General features: G+C 43.9%; 1 protein-coding gene across 3 annotated transcripts; it reads right to left on the bottom strand.

The window, feature by feature from the left end:
• Positions 1-10,634: 10,634 nt before the first annotated feature.
• tbx2b (T-box transcription factor 2b) lies at positions 10,635-19,219 on the bottom strand. 3 transcript variants are annotated; one of them, XM_030381254.1, is made up of 7 exons: positions 18,379-19,219; positions 17,251-17,518; positions 15,780-15,959; positions 14,486-14,562; positions 14,171-14,313; positions 13,013-13,620; positions 10,635-12,173 (listed from the first exon to the last, which is right to left on the bottom strand). In XM_030381254.1, exons 1-7 carry the CDS (start codon positions 18,738-18,740, stop codon positions 11,733-11,735), a joined length of 2,079 nt encoding a protein of 692 aa, XP_030237114.1. In that variant the 5' UTR covers positions 18,741-19,219; the 3' UTR covers positions 10,635-11,732. The 3 variants fall into 3 exon arrangements, with proteins under 3 accessions (XP_030237114.1, XP_030237113.1, XP_030237115.1); XM_030381253.1 differs by having other exon boundaries at positions 14,171-14,340; positions 18,379-19,218; XM_030381255.1 differs by having other exon boundaries at positions 14,171-14,340; positions 15,780-15,926; positions 18,379-19,214.
• Between the last annotated feature and the right edge of the window lie 2 nt (positions 19,220-19,221).

Genomic DNA, 19,221 nt, shown 5'->3' with positions numbered 1-19,221 from the left:
CAAGATCTGGCTGCAGTGTGAGGAGATTTGGGCCTGTTGGGTCATAGCTAAAGGCTTCAGTCTACCCGACAGAACGCTGAGGAAGCCCGAGGCACAGTCGTGTTCCTCGGGATGAGGCCGAGGAACACAGACGTGACACGGGGGCCCTATCGAGGTGGCCCTTAAGGGGCATGCCCTCACGGGGCCCCCGCTGCTTGGCGCGACTTCAGGCCGCATCCGATGAATTTCTCCAACACGCCCAGTCATTCTTGGATTTAATGTGTCGTTGGTTTGCTATTAAACGGGGTAAGCATGAGTCTACAGAATTTATAGATCACACGCAAAGGGCGCTGGGGTTTAAGATAAAAACGCTACGGCCAACCGTTAAACATTACATCTAAAGTCATCCTCTAACGTTTAGAAAAGACGAAAGACGACGTTGAAGAAATAAATAATAATAATTTGCTTTCAATTATTTGCTGTGCGATGTATTAGGCCTACTCAACAAATATGATATATTTTTATAAATATTTTTATAAATTTTCGTCCGCATTTCTATGTTAATGCAGCAGATATTATTCAAGGAAAATGCGACGGTATAGTAGCCCTATCTTACGAAGCAAAATCTGGTGCTATAATATTTGGGTTTTTTTTTGTTAAGTTCAGGGGCAAGCACATTAACTACCAAATGTAGGCCTAACATATACAAAATAATGCGTTTCATCAAAATGGTTGACATAAAAACGTCCCTAAATGAACATGCCTAATAAAGCACACATTGACAGAAGGTTCCCTAATGTTAGACGTGTGTTTACCTTTACCAGGCGCAGTTTCCCGAGATGAACTTGACCTTTGCACTCCTTGAATGGGACCTCGGGTCTCTGCGCTACAGAGCCTCAGACCCCTGTGTCCCCTCCGGCCCCTCGGATCCCCGAGACCCTTAGACCCCTCGGACCAGTGTGTGATTTGCTGATTTAAACTTCTCTCCCACAGTACCGTGAACTAAAACAGGAGAGGCGGACGAGGTTTTGGATTTGGCGCGGAGTTGCTGACGAAAGCCACTGGACACCCTGAATTAAAAGTATTTTCTTTCGTAAAATCCCCTTTCAATGTTTTTCGTGTATGTTTGTGGAGAATATATATGTTCCGTGGAGGTTTAGGCCTATTGGTTGCAACCCAGCCTCACCCGATCTGAAAAGACTACAATTGGTTTGTTCTCAACCTGGTTTTATTTATTTTAATTTCGTTTTAATTTGTGTGAAAATAAATTAAGGCTGATTGGGTGTGAGTCTTTGGATTTCTGATATTGATGTAGGAATTTTCTAATATATTATTTTGCATTTTCTTTTCGAATATATTAGTATATTTATGTATTTGCATTTCTAAATTACTTTGTTAAGTAGACCCATCGATTATGCACACATTTATGTGTTGTTGGCTGGTTTGACTTTCAAAATATTAAGATCAATATTTGTAATTATTCTATGAATATTACTAGGCTATAACTATTCCTACATCATAACAACAACCAAAAATCCATAATAATAGCCTAACAATAATAGCCCAAATATCTTTTTTATTAATAACAGTATTATGAACATTATTGTTAACATTATTATCATTAGTAGTATTAACAGTAGAATTAGTAGGGCCTAGTAGTAGCATAATAGATTTCAAAGTAGTAGAAGTAGGGATAGTCATCGTATATTCATATATTAATAATTGGTTGTACTAATAGGCGTCAAATAGTGATTTTTTTCCAAGATAGTCTGCTTTTTGGTCAATTAAATTTGCAGAGACAAGGTCAAGGAGATCTTTCATAGTCTAAATGATTTGAGTGTTGTGGTTGACCATGTGCTTCTGTGTATGAAGTTACAGCGAGGAGAGCAGACCATGGTGTCCCCATCTTGACACTGATGCACTCTAGTGGGAGCCTGAGTGGCTCTTTCCTGAGGAACATATTTGGTCTATAATAATTGATTATGCCCCCCAATCCAACACCACACACACATTAGCCTTTCAGTTGCTAGTGGGATCAGAGCATGGTTTTCTGGTATCCATCGCTACCTCTGAATGGTCGAATTCAATACTGGTGGCCAGAGCTTGTTCTGGGTGAACTGTCCATGGTGTGCGTCACGGCCGAGTTGGTTCAGAGACTCTCCATCCCCAGGTCTGCTGCACAGGTCCATACTTTACTGGTAGCTCAGTCCTAAAGTTGTGCATGCCCAAGCCATCATTTACAAAGCCAACCGTTACATTTGATGGAAATGAGCGTTCCATTAAGTGATAGCTATTTGCATTATAATCGGCTTCGGGGTGCCTCTGTGAGTCTGTTCGATCTACTGGTTGTTTTTAATTCTAGCAGGTTAAAAAATTATCCATGTACTTCTCATAAAATTAAATTAAAATTTTAATACATTTTCATTAGAATATCTGTTTTTAAATATGTTCATTATGAATTCTTCTGAAAAGGCACTATTTTGACAAAATGCAATACTAATGATTGAATTGGACAAGATACACATTACTTCAATATGTTGCTGTATAATGCTTTAAATTTATTTCAAGGATGTCTTCTGATATGGAGCGATCATAGCCCTTCTTTAATCCCCTGTGGCTGATTTAGGGAGTTTTGTTTTGAATTGAGATGGTAGAATTAAGGTTCAACAAGGTCAGAGAAGCTGTGGCCACAAAGAAATGACAACGTTCTTCAAACTTTGTGCAGTGAATGATTTGATATCTTTATAGGGCTGAGCCCCTCTACAGAAAGTGCCATATTGAATAATAACGAAGCCTTGTATTGACCCCAACAAAGCAAGTAAAGTGTGTGTGTGTGTGTGTGTGGGTGTGGGTGTGGGTGTGTGTGTGGGTGTTTGTGATTGTGTGTGTGTATGTTTGTGTGTGAGCGGGGGGTGGGGGGGGGGGGGGTCTGTGGTTTTTGTGTGTGTGTTCGTGTGCGGGGGTGTGTGTGTGCGTGTAGGGTTTGTGGGTGTGTTCGACTGATCCAACGTAACTAACCGGTGACGGCGCGGGTGAAGCAGAACCCAGATCAGCTCTCTGGTCCAGGAGAACCTTCAGAAGAACCCATGTATGTATGTATGTATGTATGTATTTATGTGTGTGCAAAAAAGAATGAAACACGAGTTGTCAACAGATATGAAAGCTTATTATAATTATTTCCTACTTTATTTTATTCTTGGTTGTCAACATCATGTACCTTTATTTTTACCTGTTTACAATGTGCATCCCCTTCAGAGTAACAGGGCCAATAATAATGGCTTCCTCTATACAGTGTTCAGTGAGACACCGGCCCACTGTACAGCCTCATCACCGTAGCTCCCTCTTCTATGACCCCGGCTCTCAACCGGAGGTATTCCCCAGAATCTGGCCCGCTGCTGCTGGACTTATTTTCTTTTTAAAAAGTTGGAAAGTTTTGATTTCCCAAGTGAAAATAGGGAAATTTAGTAGTAATATTTCCTCTAGAAAATACAAAAATAAAAAAAATCCATGTTTGTTGTCTTCCCTAAGTTGTGCTGAGACTACAACAGGTTTTCCAAGCTGACCTCACAGGGGTCAGGTTCCAAGCCATGCGTGGCTCTTTCTGTGATGACAGTGAAATGCCATAAAAGGGAATATAAATATTGTCATCCTAAATGGTCATGGCTGATTTACAATGAATGAATATCTTCCCTCAAAATGTGGAATGATAATTATGTAAATGGTTATTTGGCTTTTCCAAGATCCATTTAAAGTAATTTCCCTCTGCCACAAGAGGTTCACAACCCCAGCCCTATGATATCCCAACATTCAATTAGGGATTATTATGGCAAACCATTGAACTCTTGGTTTAACTTTAGAGGCTGTAGGCAGCACCTCATCCAGCATGCATCTCTTCAGGTTAAACCTAACAGCCCCACCACTAAGCAACCACTAGTGTGTGTGACACATATATAAAGTCCAGAGGAGTTAAGGGAAGGAAGGGAAAAAAATGGAAATGTAGTTCCCTCCCTCCTCTCTACCATTAGTCCAGTGGCTATTAACAGTGAAATAAAACCTGCAGGCAATGTAAACCATTTTTACTGATGACATGATTCTATACTTGCTTGTGCCTCACCCACCCACACTCCTTCTGATGAAAATCACAACTAAAGAGATATTCTGGTGTTAATCTATACTGTTATTTCAGCCCAATATGGGGGAGAAGCGAAGCAAGCTTAATCGGGATATTGAAAAAACGTCAACTTCCCATCTTTGATAGGCCACATTTATGTTATGTAAATGGTCTCTTGTGACAGGATTGTTTATTATTCCAAAGTATACATATGTATTGTCGTATTGACGTATTTTTCCAAGTCCTTAAAAGAGTTATGGCCAAGTCAATAAAGCCTGCAACCTCCCCGATAGAACAATTTACCCACCAATTTGGCTTTCTGTAGTGTGTAAATTCACGCTTCATTTTTGGATGTTTAGTTTACAGACTGGAATGTAAGTACAATTTGGACAATTATGTGATCACTTTATCTAATTTCCATCTTCCAACTGCAACCCTTTTAAGTCCTTTCCCATTCACAGGCAATGGCTTACAGTAAATACCTAATGGACCGATTCAAGTGTCTAACTGTATTATTGGGTTCTACATACCAACATTCCATAACTTTGAAGGTTTAAATCATATAACTTTTTTATTATTTTTTTTATTGTATTTTTTGCATTTTAATGCTTTATTATAGAGTGAGATAGAGAGGAAGGTATGGGAGATAGAGGGGAAGACATGCAGCAAATGACCACGGGCCAAGGACTCGCTCTACCCGGTGAGCCACCGGGGCGCCCCAATTATAGAACATTTCTAACTAACCAGTGTTTCAATTGTTATTTTCAGGTTATATCCAACATTGCCTAGAAGGTTTCCTATTTATCACTAGCTCAAAGCTCAAACAGTATAGGCTATGAAACAGATAGTGTGACTTTAAATTATAAGAAAAGTAACAGAATATCTGCTTTGTCATTACTATTTGTGTGTCATTTTTTAGTAATGGCAAAGCCATCAGTCAGCTATTATTGAGTTAAATGAACGGTTTCGAGTTTGCTCTGTCTGGGCCGATTTCGATTTTAGACCTTTTTTCTGACCAGTCAGGGCATCTCTTCCTTGATTGGTTCTGAGAATCCATCTTGCCTGTGAAACACACGTGAGTTGAATGCAACGCTTCTCAGTGGTGGAGGAACATAGGGAGAGAGGAAAACGAGAGTGAGGGTCCTTTTTTTTTAAGGCCAAATTCATTCTCTCTTATGCTCTCTCTACACACAATCTCAAATCTTGCGTAGAACCTTTAACTATGTAGAGCATATTGTACACACCCGTTAATACAGGTTTACAGAATTAAATTCCTCTCTTTGATATAATGTTGAAATTAAGTACATCTTATCTAATCTGAATTAGTATTTGTATTTGTGCTATGGAGTATTTTAAAAGGGATTTAAATAGGTTTTAAATAGGTTTGAGAGAGTAATTTTGAGAAAAGCCTTGTCAATACTTTTTCACACTAATTTTTTTTGGCCTCCTTCATATCAGGGTGAATTGGTTATCAGTCACCCTTAAGGCAGACTCAGCAGGGATCTCTCAGCCACTGTGTAATGTGTTGTTACCACTATTGTCTTGCCTGCACTCAGGGCCATGCATGTGCCACCCTTGGTGTGAAAGCTGCTGATCCCCTAACATGTGACATTGGAGACATGGGACCAGGGATTGACTTTGACCTATTGTGTGTGTGTGTGTGTGTGTGTGTGTGTGTGTGTGTGTGTGTGTGTGTGTGTGTGTGTGTGTGTGTGTGTGTGTCTGTGTCTGTGTCTGTGTCTGTGTCTGTCTATGTCTGTGCATGCGTGTATTTGTGTATAGTTAGTGGAGATGTTCTTCTCGGAGATGTGCACAGGAAAGCCACTGGATTTTGAGGTATATTTGGTAGATTTAGAAGTACAACTGCTCATCATCAGCTTGTGAAGAAGCCTATTTTAAGTACAAAGCTAATCAAAATGTGTAGAAGTATATTTGAAGTGTAACGCTAAACAATAGCTTGTGAGCTTGTGAAGAAGTACATTTGAAGTAAAACTGCTAATCAGCCGCTTGTGAAAAAGTAGATTTGAAGTATAAAGCTAATCAGCCGCTTGTGAAGGAGTATATCCTCAGCAGTCAACACTAGAACCTAGAGACTGGACCTCCTTCACACTACGAGCAGGGAGGATCTCAAGACCCTGTGCCCCTGATACTCCCTCTGTCGATTGACTAAGGTTACTACAAAGTATCTGAGTAGCCGGGTTCTCATATATAATAAACTAAAGCCCAATTGTAGCCTACTGAGCAAGGTATATTATGTGTCTACCAATGCCCTCTGAGCGGGCTCCATCTGATGGACAACAGCTTTCTTGGATTGGGATTGCCTGCTTAGTTTTTTGCTCCCTTTTAAAGAAGAAAGGGTGCTTGTCATGAGACACTACTCTTTATTTTCTTTTAACTGGGTGTAGCTGACTTGTCGGCGGCCATCTAAAATCCATTTCAGAAGATGCGTCCTTACACTTAACCTCTGAGTAGAAAGCCTGGGGGGGGGGGGGGGGGGGGGGAGAGACACCCGTTGGCGCCAGGGATGGGTGGGAGCCCAGTGCTGATGTCACTGTATATATACTGTGTGTGTTTGCGCATGCGTACACAAGGTTCCATTTTTACAGGCTTCAACGGCTTCATTTTGGTATATAAAGAAATGGATGAAATGTTTACTGTAGGCACATTGTAGGTCAGCTGAAAGCCATCATTTCTTCTGTTTTTGACTGGCCGGTTTATATTGCAGTGTTCACGACTTTTGTGTTTTCCTACAGGCCGGGGCATCCTGTCTGAAGAGGGAGATCTGTGTGGGAACGTGTTGGAGAAGAGCCGCCGCCGCGTTTAGTCTCCGCTCTGTCGCCGGGCCCACAGATCTGTTCATCATGACTCGCTGTTAGTCTTTCACTAATCTCCTGTGTTCATCTCTCTTTCAAGTGTGTGTGCGTGTGTGTGCACCCGCATATGTGTGTTTGTGCATACACGAGTGTATGTGTGGGTTGGTGTGTGTGTGCATAGTCACTTGTATTTTTGTGTCTGTGTGTGTGTGTGTGTGTGTGTGTGTGTGTGTGTGTGTGTGTGTGTGTGTGTGTGTGTGTGTGTGTGTGTGTGTGTGTGTCTGCGTGTGTCTGCGTGTGTGTGTCTGCATGCATATGTGTTTCAAGTGCCACTGGAGACAATTATTTCTACATGGTTAAACATATATCCCACATTTGTCATCATGCAGTTCTTTTAAAAACAATGTGTTTGACTTTGAAAAGATTTACAGCCCTCTGTGACGATGAACCCAAAATATTCAAGTCTTACAGTGTGCTTATTATAATCAAGTTTGTTTGATTTGGGTTTTGTTTGGAGACGTTTTTTATTTTTGTCGAATCTCTCAGCAACACATCTCTGGTTGGCTAAAACATTATTTATCAAGTCAACATTTAGAGTCACCGAGTTGGTCTCCACCCACTTAAGATCCTACTCCATTAAAAAAAAAAAAGTACTGTATGCAGAAGAAGGTTTGTATGTATGACATCTAGTGGTTGATTGTGGTATAACACGTGAGGGCAGGTCGCCGCTGAAGGAGGATAGGCTACTGCTCTAATCTGTCAGAGGAATCAAATCACCAGCAGTGTTTGAACGAGTTACTGTTTGCTGCCTCAGTCACTGCATCACTGGCCCTCACAGCCCACGTTTAGTAAAGACAATATCGATAAAAGCATTGCCCTATTCACACAAACAGTATGTTTTAGACAGCAATTCAAAGTGTGCTCTGTTTGAAACTCGGACTTCATGAGAAATTGAAGTTTTGACGCTATAGAGAGCGAATGTGATGGTTTCTGTTCCTCGACTCCCCGCGTCCAGAAGGGGGCGACGGGCTCTCATGCTGGGGTGTCGAGTTCGCCTCAGCAACGAAAGTAGGCCACGCGCGCGCACACAAATGAACACACTCCCACGCCACACGCGTGCGCACTCTCTCTCTCACACACACACAAACACGTGCACATGAACTCACACGCGCACACACACACACACACACACACACACACACACACACACACACACACACACACACACACACACACACACACACACACACACACACACACACACACACACACACAAACACACACAAAGAGAGATCCACGTATATTCGCAGTGCAGAGCCTAGGTGTTTACTAGCAACCCAGACCGATGCATCTCGTGAAACGGTGATTGCGAAAGATTGATTAATGGTCAACACGCGGGCTGCTGGTTTTAAGACCTTAAGTCGCAGGTCCGAGCAGATGCCAAGAATGCGCCACTTTTCTGCACGCTACAATGTTCTTTGTGGGTCGCTTTAAATGACTACTGTATACCTATGTTTTTGTCCCCCTATTGGGCCAACCCACTCCCTCAGCGGAAATGTTGCCATCAGAACTTGATGAGGAATGACACCTACAACCTACATTTGCACTTAACTTAGATCCCCTGCACTGAGCTGTCATCAGCATGGGGAAGAGTTGAGTATTCCGTTTCTGAGGAACCGGAGGCCTATCGCAGTAGTGGGGGATTGGCCTAGAGGCCGATGTCATAATTGCAAAAATAATAAACATTTAAATTAAATGAGTGCTGTGAATGTGGAGGAACTTAGCTGGCCCACTAAGCACACTATGACCAAAACAAGATCCACTGCAAGAAGCCACATGATATTTTTCAACATACGGTCCCAAACACATGACCGCTCCTACAAATGTCATTTTAAACGCCTAATAAATAATTGTATTTTTGTACACAGGCCATAGAGACCAAACCCAAAGATCCATAGCGGGACTCTGCGATCTGAGACATAAGGGGTTCGGCTCACACGCATACTGAAACTTTTAATTAACTCTTGAACACTTGTTTTTATTTTTCCCAGACCTTGTCTAAGTCCATACTGTCCTCCTGTTGTCCTACAATAGATAAATAGCGGCATACACTGATCATTTAACAGAGTTGTGAATAATCTTGGCCTTTTTACCCCGCACCGTCACTAGACATTAGTGTCGATCCACGGGGCCTCCACAGGAGCCTATTGATCACTCATCGACTGATTGTTTTAGACAAATAGTTTTTATCCGAGAGTGCGAGGTCGAGGAGCTCGCTCTGTTAATTGAAGATAACAGAGGAGCAACAATGGCCCCGTAATAGAATGAGAGTTTTGTGATTATCGCTGCAGAAAGAAAAGAAAATGAACAAGAAGGGCTCTCTAATTAGGAGCTGTGGCCATCGACGTCCCCCCCCCAGCCCCCTCGCCCCCCTCCTGGGCGCGGGTGTGGGGAGGCTGTGGCCGGCAGGCAGGCGACAGGCGCCGGTTGCCGGACAAAGGGCTGTCTGCTGCCAAAGTGGCTGGGCGTCCAAGCGCCTATTCTCCAAGAACTTCCCCGCTTAACCCTTTCAACATTTTATGGAGTGAGTTATTTTTTTTGCATAGCTAATACTCCCGCATAGACTAGCCTTACACCAATCACCGTTATTCACACACAGCATATTATATGTAGGCCTATGCCTGTTTCCACCCAGATATAAGATTGGAACGAAAATCAGGAATATCCTGATACAGCACTCATTTAGGCCTACTATGCTCCAACTATGATTGGACGACTAAGCAGCAGTTACAGACAGTTCCAACATGTGTTACACATTTCATTCGTGTCACTTATCTTACCACGAATCGTCCAATCAACGACCCTTAAACAGGCCTAAATATCAGCTGCTCAGCCCGACGGGTAAATTTAGCTGTGGATACAACGGATGTGTGTCATCAAGAGAAAGGGATAAAACGCGTTTCCTTGGCTTCCTATAAATACTATTCTCCTTCTAAAAATACAGCCGAGAACACAATACTGCAGGAAATAGTGATGGGCGTTCCTGCTGCTGATTTCGGTTTCCTAATTTAAATCCAAAACCATCTACCCCCCACACACACACACACGCACACACACACACACACACACACACACACACACACACACACACACACACACACACACACACACACACACACACACACACACACACACACACACACATGCACACTCACAAAACAATTAATATGAAAAAGCAATAATAGCTAAATAATTATAGGCTAAAAATAATCCCAAATATTAAAAGAATAAACTGCAATTTTTTTTTATTATTATTTGGTGTTATATTATTAAATACACATAATATGTCACTTAGTAAGCCTGGTTATAGTTACCTCAGATGTTCTGAAAAGTATTTTTTTTTAAATGAACGACCACAAATAGCACTCCAAATTCAAAATTTCATAACACATAAAACACTGCTCAGAAACCCACATGCTGCAACGTGAGATTTTCCGATCTCTGTGTGGCCGACAGAGGGCGCTGTTACACCACGAGGACCATGAATGTTCAGTGTGTAACGTGTCAATGTGTTGGGAGTACGTTTTTACACGTCAATTTAAATGGCTTGTAAAGTCTCTCATACTGTTCCTCATGATCAATAATCCAAAAAATCTAGTAGTATTGCGATAATGCTAGGCCTACTAATACTAGTCTATTATAATAATAAAAACAACAACAACAGACAATTCAACAGTAGGCTACTTAACACAATATTTTTATTTAAATTGTGAGACAATCAAAAAAAATAAAATAATAATAATACCCGGACAACCAGCATTAACAATATACCCTCATTTTTTTTTAAATATAGCCTATGGATAGATATGCATTAACAACGGGTCCATTTGAGGTGGGATTGCTTGGAATCGCTCCGGGGTTGGAGTGAAACAACCTGAGGTTTCTCATGTCTGCGTCTTCGACCCATGCCAGGACGGGGTGATCCGTGTGGAGCGCCTTCCTCCTCTGTGGATGTTAGTGTACGCAGCGACTAAACATGGCACACATGTTTCCTCCACGTGTCAAAGGCAGGGAAACCAGCGATGCATCAATCTCGGTTCAAAACCAACAAGGGCTGAATAGCTTTCCTTTATAGGCCTACACTACACCTTCATGTCAAATGGAAAAAATGAACTATTTAATTCGAAATATATACACGCATAATATACAGCCTTGAATAAATTAATACCAATTGCATATTCCTGTATCCTATAGTTTATTTACATCATTCATTTTTTTAATTACATAAATAGTTCAGAAACAATTGTCTTGAAGAAATGATAACGTTCTTATCGATCACCTATAGGCGGGACTATTATTTTCATCCCTTTTGAAATACAGGCGTTGAAACTTTTTTGGATGAAGCTTTATACGTTTCAACCTTTTATTTTCACCCCCAATAGGCCTACTTGTGCGCCGGGGTCCAAATAACCCGCAGTGATGCAGCGCTGGTAGAAACCTAGCATAGCCCAGAGTATAGTGGCCTCAAGTCCCCCCTGGTAGCGCGTCCTCCTGGCGGCTCTGTCCCACGTCTCAACACAGGTTGCTTTACAGGGGTTGCTTTTTCAAACTATAGGACCGTATATGCTTCAAGTCAGCATACAACTTAGAGGCGCACTTTTGGTTGGTCCCTAATGCACGCAGTCTGTCGCTGGCGCACCGCTTGGTCGTTCGTCCCCGCAGTTTAAGAGCTCAACACGTTTAGGAAAACGGTGTAATGTGCTGTACAAGACAAAAGACAACTGTCCATTTAAAAGGTAAGCGATATCAAACTATTCCAAAGTGGGACATCACTTCGGAGAGTCCCTGGACGGAGAGGATTCCCGCTGGCTCTCCAGGCCGCTCACGAGTCTCTGGATGTTCTGCAGCTCATTGATTGAGTCTTTCATGTTGGCTTTGGGTGAGCTGACCCTCGCACTCGAGGAGGTCTTGTGATTGTGGTGCTCGGGCGCAGGGCTCGTCTCCCTGCTGCCCGACTTGGAGGATTCCGATCCAGGGTTTATGCTACCTGGCAAACTGTTGGTGAGGAGGGAGCTTGAAGGAATGGACACGGGCAGCTGATAGGGGTTAAATCGGAGCCGAGGCCGGGAGCCTGTGAGGAAGGGGTTCCGGGAGAGGGAGCTGGCGGTGCTGGTGGCGGGGAGGGCAGAGGCGGACGCCGCCGCTGCAGCGGCCGCCATGTAGGTGTAGGGATAGGGGAAGAGGCCTCCGAAGGTCGGCATGGGGATGCCCTGAAATAAGGAGAGGAAACGGCCCTTAGTAAAGGATACATGGGAGAGACAATGTGAGATCATCCCTCAAACACCGTGCAAACACAGTCGGCGTTTTTGGCACATTTGGCAGATTATGTAATTAAACTTGAATGAACTTGAATATTTCGATGCAATGTATTAGTTAGAATGATTTATTGTACTTATAATAATTATGTTAAATATCTTATTGATTTGATTTATCAAATGTTTTGGTGTTTTGTTTTTAAATGGGTATTTATTAATGTTATTTAAAGGAGAGAGCTCTTATTTTCTAAATGTATTTATACCGAAAAAAATGCATGGCTACAAAAAAACTAGAATTAAAAGATTTAACATCATAAATGCTGTTGTTTGATTTAGTTTGGTGCATACAAATGTTTGTAATATGTTCATACATCAGCTGTGTGTGTGTGTGTGGGTGTGTGGGTGTGTGTGTGTGTGTGTGTGTGTGTGTGTGTGTGTGTGTGTGTGTGTGTGTGTGTGTGTGTGTGTGTGTGTGTGTGTGTGTGTGTGTGTGTGTGTGTGTGTGTGGGGGGGGGGGGGGGGGGGCTACTAATTACAATCCTTAATATAAACCAAACATAATAAAAATAATAATTGTAGTCGTATTTGCAGGTGTTAGATATTGACAATAGTAAAATAGGAGTAAGAATGTGAACTTTTGCTATGTTAGCATTTTCTTGAATTTGAAAAATGCTTTGATCGAATCCTATCTAAAGCTGTCATGAGATGACCTTCATCTTATTCAAACAACCTCCTGCAGGCTACGAGGGTGGGGGGGGGGGACAGGGACACGGAGGGCAGGAAGCGGGTCTCACCTGAGAGGCCAGCATGTGCTGGGACAAGTGGAAGGGGAAGGGGTTGGCGCCGCCTGCGCCCTGGGCCGTGAGCTGGGCCGAGAGGCTGCCGTTGTCCAGGCCGCCGGCCCCTGACACGGAGGCCAGCAGGTGGCCCATGCCCATGGCGGAGAAGGCCCCGGGCCCCATGGCGAACTGGCCCGGGTGGAACAGCAGCGGCGAGCCGGCTCCCAGCGGGTTGAAGAACTGCTGGCCGTGCAGACCGGAGAGGGCCAGGCTCTGGAGGTGGCTGGGGCTGAAGTGGGACGGGCTCTCCGTCTGCACCATGAGGGGGGAGTAGCCCTCCTTGATGGGCCCCATGCCTTCCCTCTCGCTGTCCTTGTTAGAGGGCTCGCTGGCGTCCTTCCTCCCGTGCCGTCCCTCCGCCTTGTCCTTCTCCAGGACCCTGACTCCCAGCGTCGGGGCAGGGCAGTCCTCCCTCTTCTCCTGGCCGGAGGGCCGGTCCCTCACCCGCTCCAGACAGCGGGAGCTGAATGGGGAGACGGGTTCGGGGGCGGGGCTGTCGGATCCGGGACACAGGTCGTCGTGGGGGTCCAGCTCAGGGTCGCTGTCGGAGCACATCTTGTCTTCTGGTTCAGAAACAGACACGCTGGTGGTTAGCATTTTGCATTCTCAGTGTAAGTGTTACCAGTCCCATGCACACAACATGTCACTTTGATCATAGCCCTTTATCCATCAGCAGCCATGTAATGTATTATTAGCCGTGTGTGTGTTCAAACTAAATCTACAGCCAGAACTTGGTCTGAATAAGGCTATTGAACATTTAGGCATTGTTGTTTTTAGTTTTGCTTACATTTCTGTTCCACATTGAATATTGGCACAAAACTAAAAACGTTATTTTAATATTTATTAGCTTTTCTTTTACTTGATTTATGTATAATATGTAGGCTAATTAATATATAAGAGACAGATTTGGTCTTCGGTGATAAACTCCAAAGAGCTACAAGTCGGATGACTTCGGAACAATAGAGGGCGCTGTTCCTTTTGATGAATTTTCCAATTGTAATATTATTATAATTAACATCAGCCTATTATTATTAATACAACAACAACAACAACAACAACAACAACAACAACAACAACAACAACAACAACAACAACAACACATTGGGCTCTGACCTCTGTTGGTGCGGCTGAATCGGAGCGGACTAGAGGAGGTTCCCAGGGGCGAGTGGCCGCTGTCTCTGCCGGGTGTAGGCTCACTGGATGAGGCGTCGGAGTCGGCTCCCTCCCGGTCAGTTTTGCACTGATCTTCATACATTCTAAGCGAAGGGAGAGTCAGTTGCTTCCTAAAATTGGAAAATGCGACTTTTTAATGTAAGACTTAAGGCGAGTACGCCTATAGCACGGACACACACATTGGCTCCAAATGTGTTGCACGGATCATCACGTTGAAACATTAAAAGGCCTGCACAACGTTGCGTCATCGTTTACCTTTTCTCTCGCCTTCCGTTGCCGGTGTCTCGGAATCCTTTTGCAAATGGATTATTGTCAATCTTCAACTGTGTAATCTGCGGGATAAAAAAAACCTCTTATTTAAAATGACCCTTAACTGATTTACAGGCCCAATTAGCAAAGGTCATCCTATTTCACTTTTATTGTAGTTCATGCACCTGTATAGGCTCCACCACGGCCTTCTTAAGGTTGCCTCACTGCTAAACCCAACAGCAACGCGTGACTTAACCCACATTTGAACCACGGGATCCCAGGGATTTTTTGTAATACATCTTCGCATATACAAGTCTTAAACATACATAAAAACACGCACTATTGTTGGAAGCCAATGCAGGCCCTAATATTGCATTATTAATGCGTAATGATGGGGCATTATTCTCACGAGCCCCCCGAGAGAAGTTGTGTCACGAAATATTTCTCTATGGAGCACTATAAGCCTTCTTTGCATCGAAAATGGGACAGGGCGCCACTTGAACAGATTACTCTAATATGAATGATTAATAACGCGGTGTGGATCATTGCTGGGCCATGCATGCGTCATAACGCTTGTCATGTCAGACCTCTAGGCGTAGGGTTGTGTTGCGCTTCAGCCGCTGGTGCCGTCGATAAAGGCCAAGGGCCTGTAGCTCCTTCACGGGGTTGGCATCGTAACGGGTCCGTATTTTCCCCTCCACAGTTTGCATGCAACTTTTAAAGGAATTTGACGGTTGGCCAATGAGAACACTGCAACCTTATCGGCTCGCATTTACGCATCTGTCACGCCTCGGTTCCGTGTAGCCTCGGAGACACGCTGACCGTCCTGAGTGCCTCCTAATCGATTGTGACCCGACGCCATAAACTTTACGATTACAACAAGAACATCAGCCCCTATGAAGCCCCTATGAAAAACACCCAATTAGCTTCATGGGCGAGGTGGGATATAGGGCGAGTGGGTCAAAACTGATATTTATATGACTGATCATTATTATTTCATAGGCTACTTGATTTCTTACACCAAATATAGCCTACCACACATCGACGTGTTGCACGTTAAACGTATCTTAAGCCTTTTAATTATGAATTTAATTGCAGATAATTGTGATGATATTAAATAACTAAAAAAATACAAAATACAGAACAAATAATTATTGTTTACAACAGTTATGTCGCATAAATGTTACTCGGATTTCACTTTTTGTAGGGAAAGGTAGGGGTTTTCATGGCAGGGGGTTTTATGCAAAACAACGAAATAGCTGGTTCTAGTGACATTGACGTGTGTCCCCACGCGGCTCACCTTGTCATTCTGATACGCGGTCACCGCCACGAAGTCGGTCTCCGGGAACACGTAGGTCCGGAACGTGGAGTAGGGGAGCTTCAGGATGTCGTTGGCCCTCACGATGTGGAACCGGGGCTGGTACTTGTGCATGGAGTTCAGGATAGTCTGGAGACCGGAGGTGGGGAAGAGGCGAGAGCCCTAACATTTGTTAGGATATGCTATTGCATATGTATTCTGATGTAAAAGTATTACAATTTTCAACAAAATAACAGACACATGCACATGTTGATAAGATCCCAAGCACACACAACTATTTTAAAGCAGGCCCTTCTAACACGGGCATCCACCCCTGACCTGCAAAGGCCAAAATCTATTGTTTATAGTTCGCATGTTGGTGAAAATTCAGCATTGTGTTCAAAAATGTATTTTTAATTCCTATAGGCTTATCCACAAGATAGAAACAAATAGGCCTACTAATGTCGTAAATTCCGGTTGCAAATCGCATGTAACTTTGTCTGACATGTAGGCCTATTGACTGCGTTTGTTTACAGCTGGTTTGTCAGAGTCGTTTATCATCCACCTCCGGTGCAGCTCATTTTTCATAGCCTGCTTCGGCGCCTCCATGCTGCGGGCATGGGCCTAGTTTAGGACCGGAGACCGAGCGCACTCGAGACTTCAAGTGAGCAGACAACCCCACATGTTTGGACTCGTTCGCAATCAAAATGGTCCACATTAAGATACAAAATCAGACTTCTGCAACTCGGGTCATGCAAACAGATTTCCCCTTATTTCTCTCAGGACCCCCGGTTTAAAGATAGCCTGCACCGCGTCGCCTGCACGCTATTCAGACAGATCTGTGCGCAGCGCAAGAAGCTCCACGGGGAGGGGGTCGGCTCTCAAACATTTAGTCACATACTAAAGCCATGTTTGAAGAGATATTAATATCCGAGATTTACAAGATACAGGGCTATCTGAGCGTGTGTGAGTCGCAGCTAATAATATTCCTGAGAGGTCTTCGGGAAACACAAGTATCCTCGACCAGTAGACCCAGTGCATGTCAGCAGCAGTTGCATGCGAAGTGTTGACAAAGTGTCAACAGCCTTCACCGCTGCCATATAATAAGCCATCGTACACATCGCGAACATAATGCCCTAAAAACGGCTGACAGTCCAAATAAATCCTATCATATCCGATCAAACACAGGTCATAACATCGCTTCTAATGCAATTGTAACATCGCCCCATAGCCAGCCCGGCAAGGGCCTGCTTGTTTAATACTAAATAAACACACACACACACACACACACACACACACACACACACACACACACACACACACACACACACACACACACACACACACACACACACACACACACACACACACACACGCACGCACACGCACACACGCACACACAAACATCCTACAAGCGCTTTAAAAAATATATAATAATTATTATTATTATTAAGATTATTATTTTTGTACTTACAAAGCCATGCTTGTCCGAAATATTGTTGGTGAGCTTGAGTTTATGAAACGCAACAGGCTTGGCCATCCACTGCTCCCCGGTGGCAGGGCTGTCCGGGTGGATGTACATCCTCTTGGGCATCTCGGGGTCCGCCTTGCCCGCCACCATCCAGCGGGAGTTGTGGAACTTGTAGCGGCAGTCATCTGCTGCCACTATGTCCATCAGCAGGATATATTTGGCCTTTTTGTCGAGCCCGTTGATGCGGACTTTGAAGGGAGGGAACATTCTCCTGAAAGAAAAAAGTAGAGTAGTAAAATGTAGGTTAAATTATGAATCACGTCAATAAGGATTAGAATTTAAAATAATACAACCAGGCCTATTTATTACAAGTTCAAATTAGTTGTTATTCATTTATTTCGGCCTATGTCATGTTCCTAACTGCATTGCTTTGTCTATGTTTTTATTTATTTATAATTGGATAGGGATTGTTGGATACACAGGCCCATAAAATATTTCTTCACTTACAGGCCTATAATATTATTATCAGATCCATTGGCATATATTCAGGACCGTGTAGCCCAGCTTTGTGAAGTGACAGTCTGTTTACAAATTCCAGGAGCTTAACTGTCATAATATAATGGTGGTACTGGATATTCGCAAAAGATGACTTATAGTCCTACAAGCAGAAATATCTTTAACAATTTGTCTTTCATGATTCGTCGCTCAAAGAAGCAAGGTACGATCGCATGAAGGCCTATTTATTTAGCAGCGGGACGTTACCAAAAGCATTGGTAAAGCTCGATTGGGCTCTCTTTATTACTGTTAAAACATCACAATAGCAACATCACACGTCGCAGAAGACGATCCAGAATAAAGGCAGTATCCGTAGGCCTGTGTATGTCGCCTGCTCTGATACTAATTTAGTGATAGGTCGAAGAATGGCTCAGTGGAGTTGAATAATAAAATACATGTACAGAGATCCTGTACTTTGGGCAGAGCTACCATTTCACCAATGCGCTATGAAACCATAACATATCCCCACACGGTGCTCTGCAGGACAGACCCGTGTGCGCTGCTTAGTATATAGTGTTTAGAAGATATACAACACTATAATGCGTTACAATAAACACTAGTGCGCGTAATTCTTACCTTCCAGATTTGGTGATCACCATCTCTGTCCCTAGTTTATGAAATTGGTCCCAAAGGTCCTTGGCTTCTAGGGTGACTTTGGGGTCGTCGTCCACCTCTTCCTCCGGCTCTAAGGTCTTCAGACTGCGGAGATGGGCCGCCTGGTGGTGGTGGCTCAGCGCCGGGTGAAGCCCAGCCTCCGCCGCGCCGGCGAGACTATGATCCTGCATGGGCTTGGTCAGCGCCCCGGGAGGCAGGGTGAGCGTCGGGAAGAAGGAGGGCTGTGCAGCCGCTAGGAACGCTGACATGGGGAAGTCGGTCGGCCGGTGAGCGTGGAAAGGGTGATAAGCCATGGCAGTCCCTGTGAAAACTGGATCTCTCATCGGTGCATCCAAAACAAATCGACGTGAAATAATATGATGTGGTATTTCCCCCACTAGGATCAGTGCGCTCCGCTTCCCGGCGATTAAATGGCTGCAGAAACGTACAGGAGTAATTTAGAAAATAGTCCCAAACAAACAAGCTTTAAAGCGCGTTATGGACACGCGCTGCTCGGGTGAAGAAGATTCCTCCGATACCTCCACGAAGTCCCTCAATCACAAAAGAAAACCTCTTGAAGCCCGTCCTTGGACTCTTTGCGCACAGAGTCTAGCTGTGGTGTCTGCCTTCGCCGGTCGCCTTCAGGAAACTAAGCTGTGCTTGTGGAGGGGCTGCTGCACTCATCCAGAGAGCCGCGGAGTCGGAGGGCTGAGATGTTGCTCCTTGGTCTGCACAAACGGGACTATCTCACATGTCCTTCCTGCCTCGATCCCAGCACTAATGAACCAAGCCCCTTTGATTGCTGATTTTACGCTTTCTGGACCA

Source organism: Gadus morhua, chromosome 16 (genome assembly GCF_902167405.1).
Source record: "Gadus morhua chromosome 16, gadMor3.0, whole genome shotgun sequence".
In the NCBI taxonomy this organism is placed as follows: Eukaryota; Metazoa; Chordata; class Actinopteri; order Gadiformes; family Gadidae; genus Gadus; species Gadus morhua.
The sequence above is the reverse complement of the archived record's forward strand: the minus strand, read 5'-3'. Positions and strand labels throughout refer to the sequence as shown.

Excerpts from the sequence above, each read along its gene's own strand:
- tbx2b (XM_030381253.1), bottom strand. The coding sequence starts at position 18,740 with ATGAGAGATCCAGTTTTCACAGGGACTGCCATGGCTTATCACCCTTTC. Across the intron at positions 14,563-15,779 it reads CCGCGTATCAGAATGACAAG|ATTACACAGTTGAAGATTGA; the intron begins GTGAGCCGCGTG and ends TTTATCCCGCAG. Across the intron at positions 13,621-14,170 it reads ATTCAGCCGCACCAACAGAG|AAGACAAGATGTGCTCCGAC; the intron begins GTCAGAGCCCAA and ends TTTCTGAACCAG.